This window comes from Melospiza georgiana, chromosome 9, assembly GCF_028018845.1.
Source record: "Melospiza georgiana isolate bMelGeo1 chromosome 9, bMelGeo1.pri, whole genome shotgun sequence".
Taxonomy (NCBI): domain Eukaryota; kingdom Metazoa; phylum Chordata; class Aves; order Passeriformes; family Passerellidae; genus Melospiza; species Melospiza georgiana.
Window position 1 is genome coordinate 3,537,945 of NC_080438.1, and position 16,488 is coordinate 3,554,432.

The window sequence follows — 16,488 nt, forward strand, 5'->3', positions numbered from 1 at the left end:
CCGCCGCCGCCGCCTCGACCCGCCCGCCTCCGCCGTTCGAACTTCTTCCCGTCGGCCCTAGCGCGGGGGGCGCGCCCCTCCGCCATCTTTGGGGCGGGCGGCGCTGAGGGAAGGAGGCGGCCGTGGTTTCCCTTTTTTCCCCTCCGGAGCTCACGTTTTTCGCTTCGCGCAGATCCGCGGCGCTCCTCCCCGTGTTTCAGGCTGAGGGGCGGCTGGGGATGGCGCTGCCCCGGCTGCTGGTGCGAGCGCTGCACCGGGCGGCCGCTGCCGCCGCACCTGCGGCTCCAGGTGAGGAGGAGCGCTGGTCCCGTCCCCTCGAGGTTTGGGTCCTTTTTCTCCCGGGGTACAGGTCAGGATAGTCCCCAGAATCGATTAATATCACAAGTTATTTTCCCTGTATCAGTTTACTAAGTGTCTTATAAATCTCTTCTAATTCTAAAGGCACTCATGAAGAATTTTTTATAGATCAGGTATTGGTATCCTTCAGGCTTCTCCTTGCAAACCGAGCCTCTTGCACATTGTGTAAGGGGTTGTGAATGGATCTATGAGTTAGGCCATAATTGCAGGCACACGGGGGTCTGTGCAAACCTTTCTGTAACCATTGCTGAGGCCTTCTTCCAGTTGTTTCAGGCAGGAGCTATTAGATTAACACCTCCATGGTGAGTGTCCTCCGTGTGTGTTGAATTCTTGGTTTGTTAAGCCCTGTTCTGCTGTGTCACCGCTAGGAACTGCAGTGGCAGGACAAGGGGGAATGGCTTTGAGCTGAAGGAGGGCAAGTTTGGGTTGGATATTGGAAGAAGTTCTTCCCTGTGAGGGTGGTGGGGTCCTGGTCCTGCTGAGAGGAGCTGCAAATTCCAATTCCCTGGAAATGTCCAAGGCCAGGCTGGATGGGGCTCTGAACAACCTGGAATAGTGGAAAGTGTCCCTGCTCATGGCAGGGGGGTAGAATGAGATGAGCTTTAAGGTCCTGGAAACCCAAACTATTCTATGATTCTAGATTTAAATGTGGAATTGTCAGCACCCCTTAGGATTGATCTGTGACTTTCGCTTCTCTTGCTCTTAAAATGTGCAGGGAAACAGTTTGCAGCAAGGCTATGTTCAAGTATCTTTATGAACTGAGAAACAGAAAAAATCCCTGTTTAAGTTACATTTAGATTAGCCTAATTTCATGTTTATGACATAAACATAGTCCGGATCTAGATAAGAAGTAACTTCTGCATATATGTACAAATTTTATTGGGAGGGAAAACTCCATTTATTCTGTTTCATCTACAAAAGCTGTGAGAGATTATGTATATATATAAAATAAATATTTTTTATTTTATTTTTTTTTACATTTATTTAAGACTTCAACAGTTTTGTCACTCGGACCAACACATGTGGAGAGCTGCGTGCTGCTCACGTGGGACAGAAGGTGACCCTGTATGGATGGGTTCAATATCAAAGGTGAGTGCAAACCATGGTGAAAATGGAGATGATTATTTGTCACATCCACTCTAAGCTGTGTTTCATCCAGCATTGCTCTCCAGTGATGGGTTAAAAAGTTCTTTGGTTTTAGGAGGTCCTGAGTGTCTCATCTTTGAGCAGTTGTGAATGGGGACCCAGGAAAAGGAGTTAGGATTATTGTAATGTGGTCATGGTGATCTTGTTTTTAAAGACAGCAGAGCATGTCCCATGGGGCAGTTTTTTGATGGATAAAGCACAGTGGCAGCTGTCCCTGCTGCAGCTTGAACAAATCAAGGTTTATGGTTCTGGGGCTGGCAGTGTGGATTGTTCATGTGGAACTTTTTATGGGACGAGTGTTCCCCTTCTTGACTTATGATTGGATTTTGTTGTTGTTGTTTTTATTCCACATGAACTTTAGGGTTTTTTGCTCATTTGTTTTTAGCTGAATGATGTTTCCCAGCAGGAAAATTCACATGTCCCGAACCCCAGCTCTGTATGCATGAAAGCTCAAGTTAAAATTCTGCTTCTCCTGGTTATTTGTATGTTGTGTGAGGCTGATCACAAGGTGAAATGAATTGTTCAGGTGTGGGAGAAGTGTCCATCATTCAGTACTTGTGAGTGCTTTGGGATGAGTTGCAGGGTACTGAAAGTGTAGCCGGTTGCCATATGCTTTAAAAAGCAGAAGCTACCAAATCTGTGAATAAAATGTTCTTCCTTTTGTGCTTTTCATGGATCAGACAAGGCCTGTTTCTGGTTTTGAGGGATTTCCAGGGACTCACCCAGGTCATCATTCCTCAGGATGAGGTAAGTGCTACCAAAACATGAATCAGTGTTTTTATTTTTCCTTTGGTAGCTTGGCTTCAGCAGCCACTTTGCCAAACTGAGTGCTCTGAGTCACAAATAGATTGCAGTGTCGTGAGAGCCCTGACCTGACCCTGCAACAGAAGCATCAGTGCTGTTCCCCCTGCCTTAAGAGTGATTTTGGGTTTAATTGCTTGGCCTCAGTGCCTTTGTGCTGTTCTTTGAGTTCCTCTGAGGTTGTATCCTCTCCCTGCAGGCACATTCCCACGTGAAGGAGCTGCTGTCCAATGCCCCACTGGAGTCTGTGGTCAGAGTCACTGGGACAGTGTCCCCCCGGCCCCAGGGGCAGGAGAATCCGGTGAGGATGGGGTCAGGGGGACTCCTAGAGTTTTTATTCCTTGAAGGAAGCACCCCTGGATGGTGGGATTATGGTGGGCTTTGTGTCAGAGCATTGTCACAGATTCTGCTTGTGTGACAGCCCATCCTCAGGTAGCACTGATGTCACCTCACACTGTGTCAGATAACAGGAGAATCTCAGAGCGCATTACAGGCACACACAAATTAAACTGGATCCCAGCCCTTTGCAAGGATAAAGCTGGCTTTTCCAGGCTTTCAAAGTGTGGTGGGAATTGCTTTTGCTTGAAAATAAATATTGTCGTGTCGAGTTCCACCTGTTTATTGATTCTGCTGGTCTCCCAGCAGAATAGGAATATTCTGCTGTAGGAATATCCTCTGTATAGGGAACAGAGGTTGAATAATTTTTTAATGTTCTGCATTCCTCAGCTGTAATCAGCTATAGACTGATCTTTCAGGACTGTGCATATAACTGGCAGGTCTAAAAAGAGGATTGTATTTATGATCATAGCTCCTTATTGCTCTGTCTTTTAGATATCCACTTAAAATGCAGGCTTCAAGCAATGCCTTTATTTCTTTTATTAATTTCGTTATTTTGGGAAGGCTGTGTGTCCTTTCCCCTGGTAAATAGTGAGAGTCCTGCAGGATCAAGTGAACTTTGCTGTGCCTCAGTGCTACGTGAGGGGCATTGCCTGTCCTCCCTCGGGATGGAGTCAAAAGAAGACCAGTTCTGAGAACTGATGTTTAGAACTGGAAGTTCTGAGAAGTTCCTCTAATTTGCCTTTTTTTGACTCATATTAAGGGCTGCTTTTGCTCATGTTCTCTGAAACCTACACTGTGTGGTTTTGCTGTTTATTGACCAGTATGCTACTGGGAAAGAAGCTGCCATCTTTGGTGAGGTGGCTTGTGTTTCTCTGAACAGAAGGGAAACCTGGAAGAAATCTGTCCTTGGGAGAAACTCTCTGATTTGTACACTGTGTTAGAAGGCAGGGAGGGTAATCACATTGTTTCTTTTTTTCCCTTTGAGCATCTGTGAAATACCTTTGTCCAACTGTTTTGAGTTTTAATTTTTTTGCCTTTTTGTTCTAGAAAATGCCAACAGGGGATATTGAAGTGAAGGCAGAGACTGCAGAGATCCTAAACTCCTGCAAGAAGCTGCCTTTTGAAATCAAGGATTTTATCAAGGTGTGTTTTTCTTATCAAAGTGGCGGCTTTTCACTAAATTGGGAATTTGCCCAGGGTGATAGTAAAACATCTGAGAGCTGTGTCTGGTTCTCCCCACTTCACTTGGGAGGAATGATGGTATTTAAAACAGAGGTGGTGTTTGTTTGTTTGCTGGGAGGATTTATTTCCAATTAGAGCTAAGCAGAAAACAGGGCTTGAATGATTCCAGATTTCTGGAAGCACTGATGGCAAAGGAAAGAGTGAAAGAAATGGGGTGTCTTGGTTTGGAAAGATAGGAATCTGCTAAGGAAGGCAGGAGCCTCCCCTGAAATGGAGAATGTAAACCCTCCCCACATCTCCCAATTGCTATAAATTTTAAATTAAGGGGCTCTCAGGCAAAAATATGGGAGCAGGAAATAACAGTTCTTTAACAGAGAAGAAAAAATAAAGAATAAAATAAACAATGCAGTACACTAGAACAACACTGACAGAGTCAGAACCCAACCTGACACCCTGTGGGTCAGGGTGTTGGTGGCAGTGCCATTGGAATTGTGGCTGCAGCCCTCCTGCAGTGTCAGGGGTGGTTCTGCTGGAGCAGGGATCTGTAGAGAAGGATGTATTCTTCCTCTGAAGATCCAGTGGAAGGAGAGACAGCTGCTGTTCCTCTGGGGAATCCCGTGGAGAAGCCGTGCTGGTGTCTCAAAACCTCTGGATTATATCTGGGTAGGAATGTTTGAAACCTCAGATTGTATCCAGGTAGGAATGTTTGAAACCTCAGACTGTATCCAGGTAGGAATGTTTGAAACCTCAGATTGTATCCAGGCAGGAATGCTTGGCTCCTCCCTCTGGGCTCACATCTCCCAATGGGATGCTGTAGTTCTTATCAGCCATGCAGTGACATTCAATAGCTGTTATCAGCAATGTCCCCTCCCCAGGGAGGTGTGAATGTGGTCACTCAAAGAGAGAGATAAATCAAACTGCCCACTTGACAAAGACAAATGTTTTCAATTACCCTATAGATGGTAACTGAAAACATCTTGCATTGCCATTTCCAACATAGGGCTGTGCTGGGTTTTTGAGTTTGAAATGGGGCTGTTTTATTTGATTCGTGAAACCCCAGAATGGTTTGGGTTTGAAGGAACCTTAGGGTTGCTCAGAGCTTCATCCAGCCTGGGCTTGAGCACTTCCAGGAATGGGGCAGCCCCAGCTTCTGTGGGCACTTTGGGTTTTTTTCCAAGCAATTGCCATATTTGTGTAGGTTGTGCGTAACGGGCGCATTGCGGCAACCGAGCATCACCCGTTTATTTATCTTCTCCTTTTTCTCTGTGGCTTTAGGATCCCTTCACTGGCCGTGCAGTTTGAATTTTGTCCTTAACCCTGCCCCTCTCTCGTCCCCAGAAGTCGGAGGCGCTGCGGATGCAGTATCGGTACCTGGACCTGCGCAGCTCCCGGCTGCAGTGGGCGCTGCGGCTGCGCTCCCGCGTGGTGATGAGGATGCGCGAGTACCTCTGCAACCTGCACGGTGAGGGAGCTGCTTGGAGCAGCAATCATTCCTGCCACTGTCATGTCTTCTGAAAAATCCCCTCACCAGGATTGCTTCTCCTGGGAAAAAACAGTATTATCTCATTTGCTTCTCCCTGTTTTGCTGCTTTGGAATTTGGCTGGAGATCGTTTATGCAACAGGTGTATGTTTGATTGGTTTCACGTGAATTGTTTTTAATTAATGACCAATCACTGTCATCTGTGTCAAGAGAATTAACATTTCAGATGGAGAATTACATTTTCAGTCTGTTTGGAGTCCTCTGTCATCAACTGACTCTGAGGAGTCAGTCATGAGTTTTTCATTCTCATTCTTGTTAAGCCTTCTGTCTATATCCTTTTTTTAGTATAGTTATAGTATAATATAATATCCTATAATGTAATATAGTATAATGTAGTATAGTATAATGTAGTATAATATAATATAATATAATATAATATAATATAATATAATATAATATAATATAATATAATATAATATAATATAATATAATATAATATAATATAATATAATATAATATAATATAATATAATATGCCTTCCGAGAACATGGGGTCAGATTCTCATCTCTCACCTCGTCCTCGGGACCCTCACAAATTCAAGACATTCCAGCTCTCCCTGCTGCTTTTTCCTTGTGCTGGCAGAGATTCCTAACCAACTTGCTGCTCCAAACTGGTCACAATGAGGAAATGTCTGCTTATGGTGGGGTGGGTGCTACTTCTTCATCAGGCCTAAAGCAGCTGCCCACAAAAGTTGTGGCTGCCCCATCCCTGGAAGTGTTCAAGGCTAGGCTGGATGAAGCTCTGAGCAACCTGTTTCAAATTAGCTGTTTCCAATGAGAAAAGACACTTCGCAGGTAGTTGCCCTCTTTTGGTCACCCAGTTGAGGCATGTCAGAGGGATGGATTTTGTTTAGGGCTTTTGCTTCTCTTAAAATCAGGATGTGCATTTTGGAAAATCAGTGCTTGGTTTAGAATAGGTAGAGAATTAACACATTTTCAGCCTGTTTGGAGTCCTATCATCAGCAGTTCTGGCAGGACATCAGAGTAGCTCAGAGCCTTTAGATCTGTCATTACAGGAGTAATTATTAGAAGTAGTAAAGTGTGTTGGTTTTGGGGAGGCTCCATGGTGTGCTGCACGACCTATTTTGCTGACTAACCCTACTCTAGCCTACTCTGTCATGTTAGTTCTCCCTCCTCTCAGCATATTCTGTGTTTGTTCCCCAGGGTTCGTGGATGTAGAAACTCCAACTCTGTTTAAAAGAACCCCAGGGGTATGTATGTGATGCTTTTTGGCCTCCTACAGCTGCACAGTCAGGGCTGAATCATTTCCAGTTGCCACTCAGCATTCGTTGCTTTTCCCTTGCTAAATAACAGCTTGTGAACCTTCTGATATCCTCCACAAATTCTTTTAAAAGTAGAGGGAGAGAAAGGGGAGAGATGATAATTCATGTCTTAATTTTGAACCTTCAAACAAGATAAACTTCTGCCTTGTAGAGCACATGTTGAATGCAAGTCTACCCTGGGATTATAAACCCAGAATATTTGAAAGCACTGTCTTTTCAGCATTTATCTCTTAACCAGTAGGTTATTGTAGAGATCATACTCAAGTAAATTAAATTTCTGATCTTATATTCATTTCTTTCATTTCAAAAATAGTCAGAGAGAAGAGAGCTGTAGCTGAGGAATTGTTGATGCAGCTACCCTGGAGTTCTTGCATTTAAACCCCAGTCTTGGATGGTCTGTTATGCATTAGACTCTCAGAGAAGAAGGTAGAGAATTCTCCTTTCAGATATTTTGGACCAAGTTGCTTAACAGATATGAAGTGTAATGTATACACAGCCATTTCCTCACATGTGGGATTTCATAATGGGAGAAATAGGTCCTTTCCTTTTGCTCTGTTAGGAATTGGGGCCACTTACTTGCTGAACTCTGTAAATTTTCTTTCTGATGCCAGGGAGCCAAAGAATTCCTTGTGCCCTCGAGGGAAGCAGGCAAGTTTTACTCTCTGCCACAGAGTCCTCAGCAGTTCAAGCAGCTCCTCATGGTTGGAGGCCTGGACAGGTAAGAGTTTCTTGAACTCCTGTTCTCTGCATGTCCTGTCTAGGGTTTGATTGCTTTATCTTTGAAGTTTAGAAACTTTCCAAAAAACCTCACTGGCAAGGATTTGTGTCTTGAAGAGAGATCCTTAAGTATTTAAGACTTTACAGTCAGATGAAATGTATCCTTCTGGAAAGCTGAAATCTTTACTGCTGTGTTAAATGCAAACCTGATCTGAAGCAGAGCCTTCCTGAAGGGCAGAAAATTTAATGTGTGATGAAAGCTGCTCCAGGAGTAACCTACAGAATTAATTGAGGTGAGGCTGGGCAGCTGAGCATGACTGAGACAAGGAAAAGCATGTCAGGGTGCCCAAGTGCAAAGCTTTTAATTGGGCTTACTTCTCCAAATCAAATGGATGAACGGGGAGACAGACAATTGTTCACAGTGAACTGCAGGCCAGGTTTGTCTGAGAGCTTTGCATGGCTGTTATGAGAGTCCTGGAGTGCAGTGAAGGTGGAATAAAGAGTTGAGTGTGCTGCCCTTGGGGGACAGCTCACCTGGCAGTCTCCAGTGCCTCTGGAAGATATAGAGATGGATACTGCTTGTTATGATTCCATTCTTTTGAAGGGATGGGAACAAAGATCATCTGCTGTGGGAGCAAAGCCCTCTCTTTCTGGTTTACTTCTTTTTTTCCTTCTCTTTGTGTGCTCAGTTCTATAGCCACAGTTGAGTTGAGGATACTTTAAATCATGGTCTAAGTCACAGTGTCACTGCAGGTACTTCCAGGTGGCTCGCTGCTACCGGGACGAGGGGTCACGGCCTGACAGGCAGCCAGAATTCACCCAGGTAATCACCAGCCTCTGCTGCCTTGCTGCTGCTCCTCACCCCAAGTGGCTCAGAGCTGTTTTCCCTTCTGCAGGCTTAGTCTGTGCCAGTCTGGTGCTGCTTTGGTGTGTGTTTCACTGGCACAGCCTTGGAAATTGGTGTGGGATGAGTGCGTGGTTGCTGTCCTTGGCTGCTGCAGTGCCCCAGGTGCAGATGTGGGAATTGCGTTGCAGCAGTGATTTTACTATGATGATACAATCTCCTCCTGTCCTGCTAGGGCAGACATGCCATTCCTCAGCCTTGAAATCCTAGGCTGAGTTAGCCTGGTTCACTCAAGGCTGCTTCTGTGTCCTTGTCATCCTTACCTCATTCACTCTCTGAGGAGGTTGTTGGCTGAGTCATCAGCCTGGAGGGTGATCCTAAACACATTCCTGGCCTAATGCAGTCATGCTGTGATGTCATTTTGTGTATTGTTTCTTGTTCTGCTGGCTATGTACTCACAAGAAGCACCGTGAAAGCACAACCTGTAGCTAATGTGGAATTCCCCCCTTGTTCTCTGTTTTAAGATAGATATAGAGATGTCATTTATAGATCAAGCTGGGATCCAGAGGCTCATAGAGGGCCTCCTGCAACATTCCTGGCCTGAGGAAAGAGGCTCCATTGTGACTCCTTTCCCTTCCATGACATATGAGGAGGCACTGGCTGAATATGGGACTGATAAACCAGACACTCGCTTTGGGATGAAGGTGAGGATTTGCCCATTGAAAGCTTGCAGCTTTTCCTTTCAGTCAGTGTTTTAATAACCTTTGGATCATGGATACATGGTTGGCTGGAGTTTTGAGTGCTGTAATTTACCCAAGGTGCCTGTTCCATTGTTGCTGCTGAAAAAGAGAGGATTTAATCAGTTGACTGTGAAAAATATATGTTCTAATAAAGCTTGATTTTAAAGGTGATGTAGGGAGCAACGTATCTTGACTATTTTAAAAGCAAAATCTTCTAAAAGGGAATAGTGTTGAAGGTGTTAAGACACAGATGCAGGAATTTTTGCTTTGTATTCCTACCAGCAGTGCTTTTTCCTGTGCTCTCTCCTTTGTCAGATCGTGGATGTCAGTGAGGTTTTACGAGGATCAAACATTCATTTTGTGCAGAATGCCCTCAGTTACCCACATGGCTCCATCAGAGCCATTTGTATCCCTCAGGGAGTGGTAAGTGATGCTCTTACATCCTGTTTATGGTTTGTGTGGAATAAATAAAATGCTAATTTGAATTCCTTTGTTGGTATGGAAATGTTCCTTGCTATTTCTGGTGTTCTTAAGGGAGCTTGGGATTGGTTGTACTCCGTGTTAGGTGGGGCTGAGTGGTGTTAGAATGAAAAGGGAACAGGAAGGGTATTTTATTCTTAGGAAGAGGAGGAAAACAACAGAGCTGCAAGATCTCATGAGGATAGGGAACCCTCTCAGGTCTCACCTTGCTTTCTGTCAGCTTTTTGATGTGCATCTCAATAATAAATTATGTCTTGTGACAGGAGATTTGTCCTGGTTAGGGGCTGGGCATGGCACAGCTCTGGGATAGGCAGAGAATGATCAGGTGGTTCCATGTCCTTCTCTTGTTTGCTTTAGCTGCATTTTTGGGTACAATTTGTGTCTTATCATGGACCAAAATCAAGGTTTATAATAGATGTGGAAGACTTTTGACACAGTCCTGCATTTTGGCAAGGAAACAGATTTAATTCTGGCTGTAGACATCTTTGTAGCTTGGGTAGTATGGAAAAAACAAGTCCTCTAAAAACTGAGTTTTATCTGGGGAGCAGGGCTTTGTGGCCATGGTTTCCTTTGGGATTCCTTTCAGTTTGGCACAAAGTGCAAGTTAGTGGCTTCCCAGGAGAGGGCACAGATGTGTTTGTTAGAGCAACACAAAAGTGTCATCTAGACCCACCCTAAACACTGGAGTAGCTGAAAAGTAATCAAGATCATGATGCAGCTCCTCATTTACTGCATGGCTTTGCATGCAAGAGTCAGCCCAGTTGTTTTTTCTCTGTTCTTCCTCCAGTTTGAGCTCTGCATTCCCCATCCACAGTGTGGTGGTGTAGCCTTGTTTCTTCAGGCTGGAGGCAGTGACCTGACCCTGCTGACCAGATACATTTATTTGTGAGAGGGGGGCAAAATGTGTAGATCTGGAGGGGTCTTTTCCTGAAAGAAGCCCTCAGAGCAGACACCCAGCCCAGTGCTAAGGACCCTGTCCTGTTCCACAGCCTTCATAAGAACTTGAGCTGGAAACAAAAGAATTGAGATGTTTGCAACCAGCTTAATCAGTAGATTTGATATCTAGTCAAGTTTTCCAAGCTGATCTTTGCTGTGTCTTCTCTTGCTCTTTCCCCAGAGGTATCTCACAAATAAAGACTTGGGATCATTGAAGGAGTCTGCAAAATCCCAGTTTAACCAGGTGAGACAGAAACTCTCCTGAGGCTTTGAGAATGGTGAGTGACAAAGTGTGATAAAGGCAGAGGGAGGTAGGAGAGCAGTTTTTAATAGCTGAGAGAGCCTGAGCATGTAATGCTTTAAGTCAAGAGAGGGCAGCACTGCACTGAACATACCCTTAACCTTTCTCCAGGAAATCATGGAAATTATCTGCAGACCTGATGGAAGCTTGAAATCTCTGCTTACCAAGTTCCTCAGTGAGAAGGAGCAGTCAGAGCTCATCCAAGCACTGAACATGCAGGAGGGTGATGTGGTGCTGCTGGCAGCTGGAGAGCACAAGCAAGTGGTAGGAGGCTTTTCTTGGGTGGCTCTGTGAGTTGAATGTTGCTGATGATGGTTTTGATGTTATCTGACCTCAGTCTGCTTCTTCTTATTATTAAAATAGGTCATCATTTAATTTTCTCTTTCTCTGGAACGGCAGCTATAGCAACAGCAGATAAAGCATGAAATGTGCCTATTACTTTCATGGCCCCCAGTCAAATTCTAGGCAGGACTTGTAACTTAAATGAAGCCTGAAATGTAAAAAACCCTGCAACAAATCAGTGCCTTCTTTTTTTTTAACTTCATTTTTGAAGCATCAAACAGATTGGAAAATGAGGTCGACTAGGTAATTGTGTCTCCCACAAGTGCATGACTTATTAGCAGCAATGGTGAGAGATTCTGTTTCCACCCTTCTCTCTGTTCTTGCCAGCAGATGTTACTGGCAAGAGCAGAGAGAAATAAAACAATAAAACAAAGCATTGTTTTATTATAAAGTGTCACGCTTTGCTCAATAGCCAACATTTTGTTGTATTCACTTCTGTGCCTTCATTTCTCAGTCTGCAAAGTGTGGATCTTACATGTGGTCCCCCAGTTAATCCAGGTTAGTCTGAGAAAGTTCTGAAGATGAAATAGCTGGGAAAACACGAACTTCCAAGCTCCTTACTTGGTGTCTATCAAACCCTGGTGCTGCTGCTGCCTTGGTAGGAAGGTGATACGTTTCAGAATATGAGGCTAAAGTGTTCAAGGCAGCAATGCATTCCAGCTGATGCTGTCTGTGGTACTTCCTTCATGGAACACTCTGCCTGGTGGGTGTTTGAGTGAGTTCCTGGTGGTGAAACCACCCTGGCTGATCTCTGCCTTCTCTCTGTTGCAGTGCTCTGCCTTAGGAGCCTTGCGCTTGTTGAGTGCCAACCTCCTGGAGGCAGCTGGGCTGGCACTCCGTGATCCCACAGCCTTTCACTTCCTCTGGGTGGTGGATTTCCCCCTCTTCTTCCCTAAGGCTGAGAATCCCACTGAGCTGGAATCTGCTCATCACCCCTTCACTGCCCCTCATCCTTCAGATGTCAGCCTCCTGTATTCTGATCCCACAAAGGTAACCAACTTCATGCCTGCTGTGCTGGCTCTTTTACATGGAAAACCAGGCTAGCAGCAGCTGGGTTTAGTGTAAAAAGAGATGTTTCATGGGACTGACTGCACAAGGAAGATGTAGATATGTTGGAATGAGTCCAGAGGTGACTGCTAAGATCATCAAAGGGGTTGGAGCACTTCTGCTGTGAGTTAAGGCTGAAGGAGCTGAGGTTGTTCATCCTGGAGAAGAGAAGGCTCAGGAGCAACACTAGAGTCCTTTCCAGTGCCTAAAGAGGCTAGAAGAGAGCTGGAGAGGGGTATTTTGCAGGGGCAAGCAGTGATAGGACAAGAGGAGATGATTTTAAACTGAAAGAGGGTAGACTTAGATTGGTATCAGGATAAAAATCTTCCCTGTGAGGCACTGGCACAGATTGCCAAGAGCAGCTGTGGCTGCCCCATCCCTGGCAGTGTTCAAGGCCAGGCTGGCAGGGCTTGGGGCAACCTTGGATAGAGGAAGGGGTCCCTGCCCATGGCAGAGGGTTGGAACTAGAGGATCTTTAAGGTCCCTCCCAACCTAGTGTGATTCTATGATCTTGTATGTGTCTGGAAGAGATGGCTTCCTGATTACTGCAAATAGCAAATATTCACATGTGCCCCAGCAAAAGGAGCTGACAGAAAACCAAAATCTTATATTCTGACCTATCTCATTTGCTTCAGGTTTGATCAACCTTTCAAAAGGATTTGTTCTCCTCCCACATCAGTCAGAGGCACCCCATACCTCCAGCAGGACTGACACCTGAACTGCAACGTACCCCTGAGAGAGCAGTTTTACACCTTCCAGGGCTTCATTCCCAGTGTCTGTGAATCTCTGTGCAGATTGTTTCTAGGGGCAGCTGTGGGCCAGCCTCACAGAGTGCCTGTCCCTGTCTCTCTGCAGGTCCGTAGCCAGCACTACGACCTTGTGCTGAATGGCAATGAGGTTGGAGGTGGCTCCATCAGAATTCACAGTGCAGAACAGCAGCGTTTTGTGCTGGAGAAAGTGCTGAAGGTAACACCTACAGATGCCTCTAATGATCTCTTGGAGATTTAAAAGCACGGATTAATTGAAATATTAATTACATAGTTTGAAAGAAACACTCATCTTCTCAGATAAAGACATAACTCCTAGCCCTGAGCAATGGATGCTTTCATTGTACCTTCATCTTGTGTTGCTAACAGGAGGAGCATTGCTTGTCCAGTGACACCTCTTCATGTGATTTTGCAGGAGGACTCTGAGGTGCTTTCCCATCTGATTGAGGCTTTGGAATTTGGAGCTCCACCTCATGGAGGAATTGCTTTAGGTAAGTGATCTGTAGTTCTACAGATGCAGGTCTTCAGTGGGGTTTTGTTTTTGTTTTTTTTTTTTTGGTTGTTGGTTGGTTGGTTGTTTTTTTAATACTAGATCCAGGGAACAAGGCTCATGGTTGTTAGGAAAAGCTTTGCTGCTTCCATCTCTGCAGCAGCTTTGTGGAAAGAAACAGAGGTCTGGTCACCAAGAGCAGAAAGTTGGGGTGTTCCTCTCCAGAGTCACAGTGGGGTTTAGGTTTTTAAGCAAGGACATTGGTGGCTCTAAGGATGGTCCTTACCTGCTGATCTGCAAACCCTGTATTCAGTGAGGTTGAGTCAGCTTTGTTCCCATTCCTATGCAGCCAGAGCAGGATCCCTGTGCTGCCTGCCTGGAGACATGGGACAGAAATGGCACTTTGTGTTTCACACCATTCCCCTCTGCTGCCATCTCACTTCCCTCTCTCCTCACCTGCTTTGCTCATTAGTTCAGAAAATGTAAGGGTTTGTTTTTTTCCCTAGAACAATGCAAGTTCATGCTTTAAAGAAAGAGGGGGAAAAAACCCAACCAACCAACAACATCCTCCCTACACTCACCAAAATAAAAAAGCCTACAAAGAATGAAGTTTTTTTAACCTGGGGTCTTGCAGTTTGACTTCCTCCATCCAGTCACCCAGAGCCTTTTGTTCCTCTTGAATTCTCAGTAGCTGTAATCCTTCCAAACTGCTTGATGCAGAGCCCTGAGCTGTAAAGCAGAGCCCTGCCAGTGTTCTGCCATTCAGCTGCCCAAGTTTTGTTATGCTGTGTTTGCTGTCTGTGTCCTGCAGCCCTTAGTGTGTTACAGAGCTTCCTGCAATATTGAAAAGCTTTATTTTGGTAGACATTTCTGCTCTCGAGGCAAATCTCTTTCTCTGCTACCAGCTGAGATTAATTTTTTTCCTCCCTTACTTGCTTCTTGCTTCACTCTTTTTCTTCAAGCTCAGTGATATTACCTCCTCAATCTTTCTGATTTTTCTGACTCAGGGGAGGTAATACAGAGCCATAACTCAAATGTTTGACCAATTTGTTTTCTGCTTGTAGGACTTGACAGGCTGATCTCTCTCATTGTTGACGCTCCGAGTATCCGGGACGTCATTGCCTTTCCAAAATCCTTCAGGGGACGAGACCTGATGGGCAATGCTCCAGACTATGTCACTCCAGAAGAGCTGGAGCCATATCACATTCAGGTTTCCTGGCCTCTTGAGGAGAAAGAAGCAAAGAAAAACTGACTTCACACCAGTGGTGTAAGCTGATCTGATCAGCCAGAGGTGGTTACAGCTTCTAAAGGCCAGGATTCAGTGCAGGAAATATCAGCTGCTGTGGCAGGGTGGGGACAGTCCAACTCCACTGGGCTGGATGGAGTGGGAGGTAGATAAGAGATCTTCCTGATAGGAATTCATCTTTGGGAGGTAATGGGAAGGACATGCCAAAAAGCAATAGCAAAGAATATAATTTTAGCATAGGATATTGAGACTATTTGCTTTAGTGTGTCATATTGGAAGGAAGATGGGTTCTGGTTTTTCCCAGCTCTCAAATTTTACATTTTACATTTACATGTCTGAGCTGCTGCTGTCCTGCCACAATTAGGTTAAATGTTAAAAGGTGTGTCCCAAATTCAGGAAAGCAATTTGTGATTGGATTGGTGAATGAAGGTGGCTCCCAAGAACTCCAGAAGAGCTGGAGCCATATCACATTCAGGTTTCCTGGCCTCTTGAAGAAAAAGAGGCAAAGAAAAACTGACTTCACACCAGGGGTGTAAGCTGATCTGATCAGCCAGAGGTGGTTACAGCTTCTAAAGGCCAGGATTCAGTGCAGGAAATGTCAGCTGCTGTGGCAGGGTGGGGACAGTCCAACTCCACTGGGCTGGATGGAGTGGGAGGTAGATAAGGGATCTTCCTGATAGGAATTCATCTTTGGGAGGTAATGGGAAGGACATGCAAAAAAGCAATAGCAAAGAATATAATTTTAGCATAGGATATTGAGACTATTTGCTTTAGTGTGTCATATTGGAAGGAAGATGGGTTCTGGTTTTTCCCAATTTTTACATGTCCCTTGTAAAGTATTCCTCCTACAATCTGGAGGAGATAGTCAGCTTCCCTGGCAGGAATTAAATCATGATCCTCATTAAATTACATCAGCTGAGCACTGTGACAATAAAACTGCTGGACCAGGAGCTCTGAACACTGCACAGCCAAACTTCAGCTCAGCCAGCAACTTGTCTCCTGATGGAGGATACAGATCATGCAGAACTTTGCCATGGGGAATTCACACTCAGCTGTGTTTTCCCTTTAAAGGAGAGGGAGAGAAGCATGGATGATGTTTGCAACAGTTGTCCTTGTAATACTCATCCAAGAGGTGTTGATGTGTCTTTGGGGCCTGTGGTCCTGGTGCTTTCAGCACAGTCATTCAAGAGTTTGTATGTTTATAAATAAAGTTTATCTGGCAGTGTGGTTTTGCCTGAGTGTAGCTTTGGCTTTTCTCTACAACAGCAAGCTGTCAGTTTGGCTTGGTGACCCCTGGCCCTTCCAGGAGATGACAAGAAATCTGTGGGAGCACAGCATGAGCTCCTGTGAGCTCTGCAAACCTGCTGCTGCAGTGGTGGTGAGGCAGCAGCCATTTCCTCCCAGGGAACTGATCATCCCTGTCCCACACCAGAACATCCACAGTGACTGTTCTGAGGAGAGGTGGAGGTGAAGAAACTGAGGAAAAGAGTTTCCTTGATGAAGCTGGTGCAAAGGAAGAAGAGGGAGAGCTCCTGTGTCCCAGCTGGGAAGGACAGCAGGAGGCACATGCCAGAGGAGGTGCTGGAGGAGAGAAGGAAGATTTCAGTTCTTGTCTGAGCTGATACTGAGCTCCAGCCTGTCCTGCAGATTGTCACATCCTGGTCTGCTCCAAGGCTTGGCCACTCTCTCAGTCTCCACATCATGGGGTAACACTACATGGTGGTGTTCACAGTTATTATTTAAATACTGAGCTGTCCTGCTGATGACAATCAGTAATGCAGGCAGCTCCTCTCCTTAAGGGTGGTTTTTGGGTTTTTTTGAATACCATCCATAGAAAGTGGCATTAGAGCTGACTTGCTGCTGCTTTGCAGATTATAAAATGATGGAGTTACATGTGTAAAACGAAAATACTTTCTTTATTTCTGGCATG

The 16,488-nt window shown here is 45.1% G+C and overlaps 1 protein-coding gene across 2 annotated transcripts; it reads left to right on the top strand.

Annotated features, from left to right (window-relative positions):
* The first annotated feature begins 112 nt into the window (after positions 1-112).
* DARS2 (aspartyl-tRNA synthetase 2, mitochondrial) lies at positions 113-15,785 on the top strand. Of its 2 annotated transcripts, XM_058029923.1 has the most exons (17): positions 113-288; positions 1,347-1,446; positions 2,184-2,250; positions 2,504-2,605; positions 3,691-3,786; positions 5,164-5,287; positions 6,530-6,576; positions 7,260-7,366; positions 8,119-8,188; positions 8,734-8,913; positions 9,265-9,372; positions 10,547-10,609; positions 10,778-10,930; positions 11,780-11,998; positions 12,911-13,021; positions 13,238-13,313; positions 14,377-15,785. In XM_058029923.1, the coding sequence occupies exons 1-17, from the start codon at positions 219-221 to the stop codon at positions 14,562-14,564; spliced, it is 1,881 nt and encodes a 626-aa protein (XP_057885906.1). In that variant the 5' UTR covers positions 113-218; the 3' UTR covers positions 14,565-15,785. The 2 variants fall into 2 exon arrangements, with proteins under 2 accessions (XP_057885906.1, XP_057885907.1); XM_058029924.1 differs by lacking the exon at positions 2,504-2,605.
* The last annotated feature ends 703 nt before the right edge of the window (positions 15,786-16,488 follow it).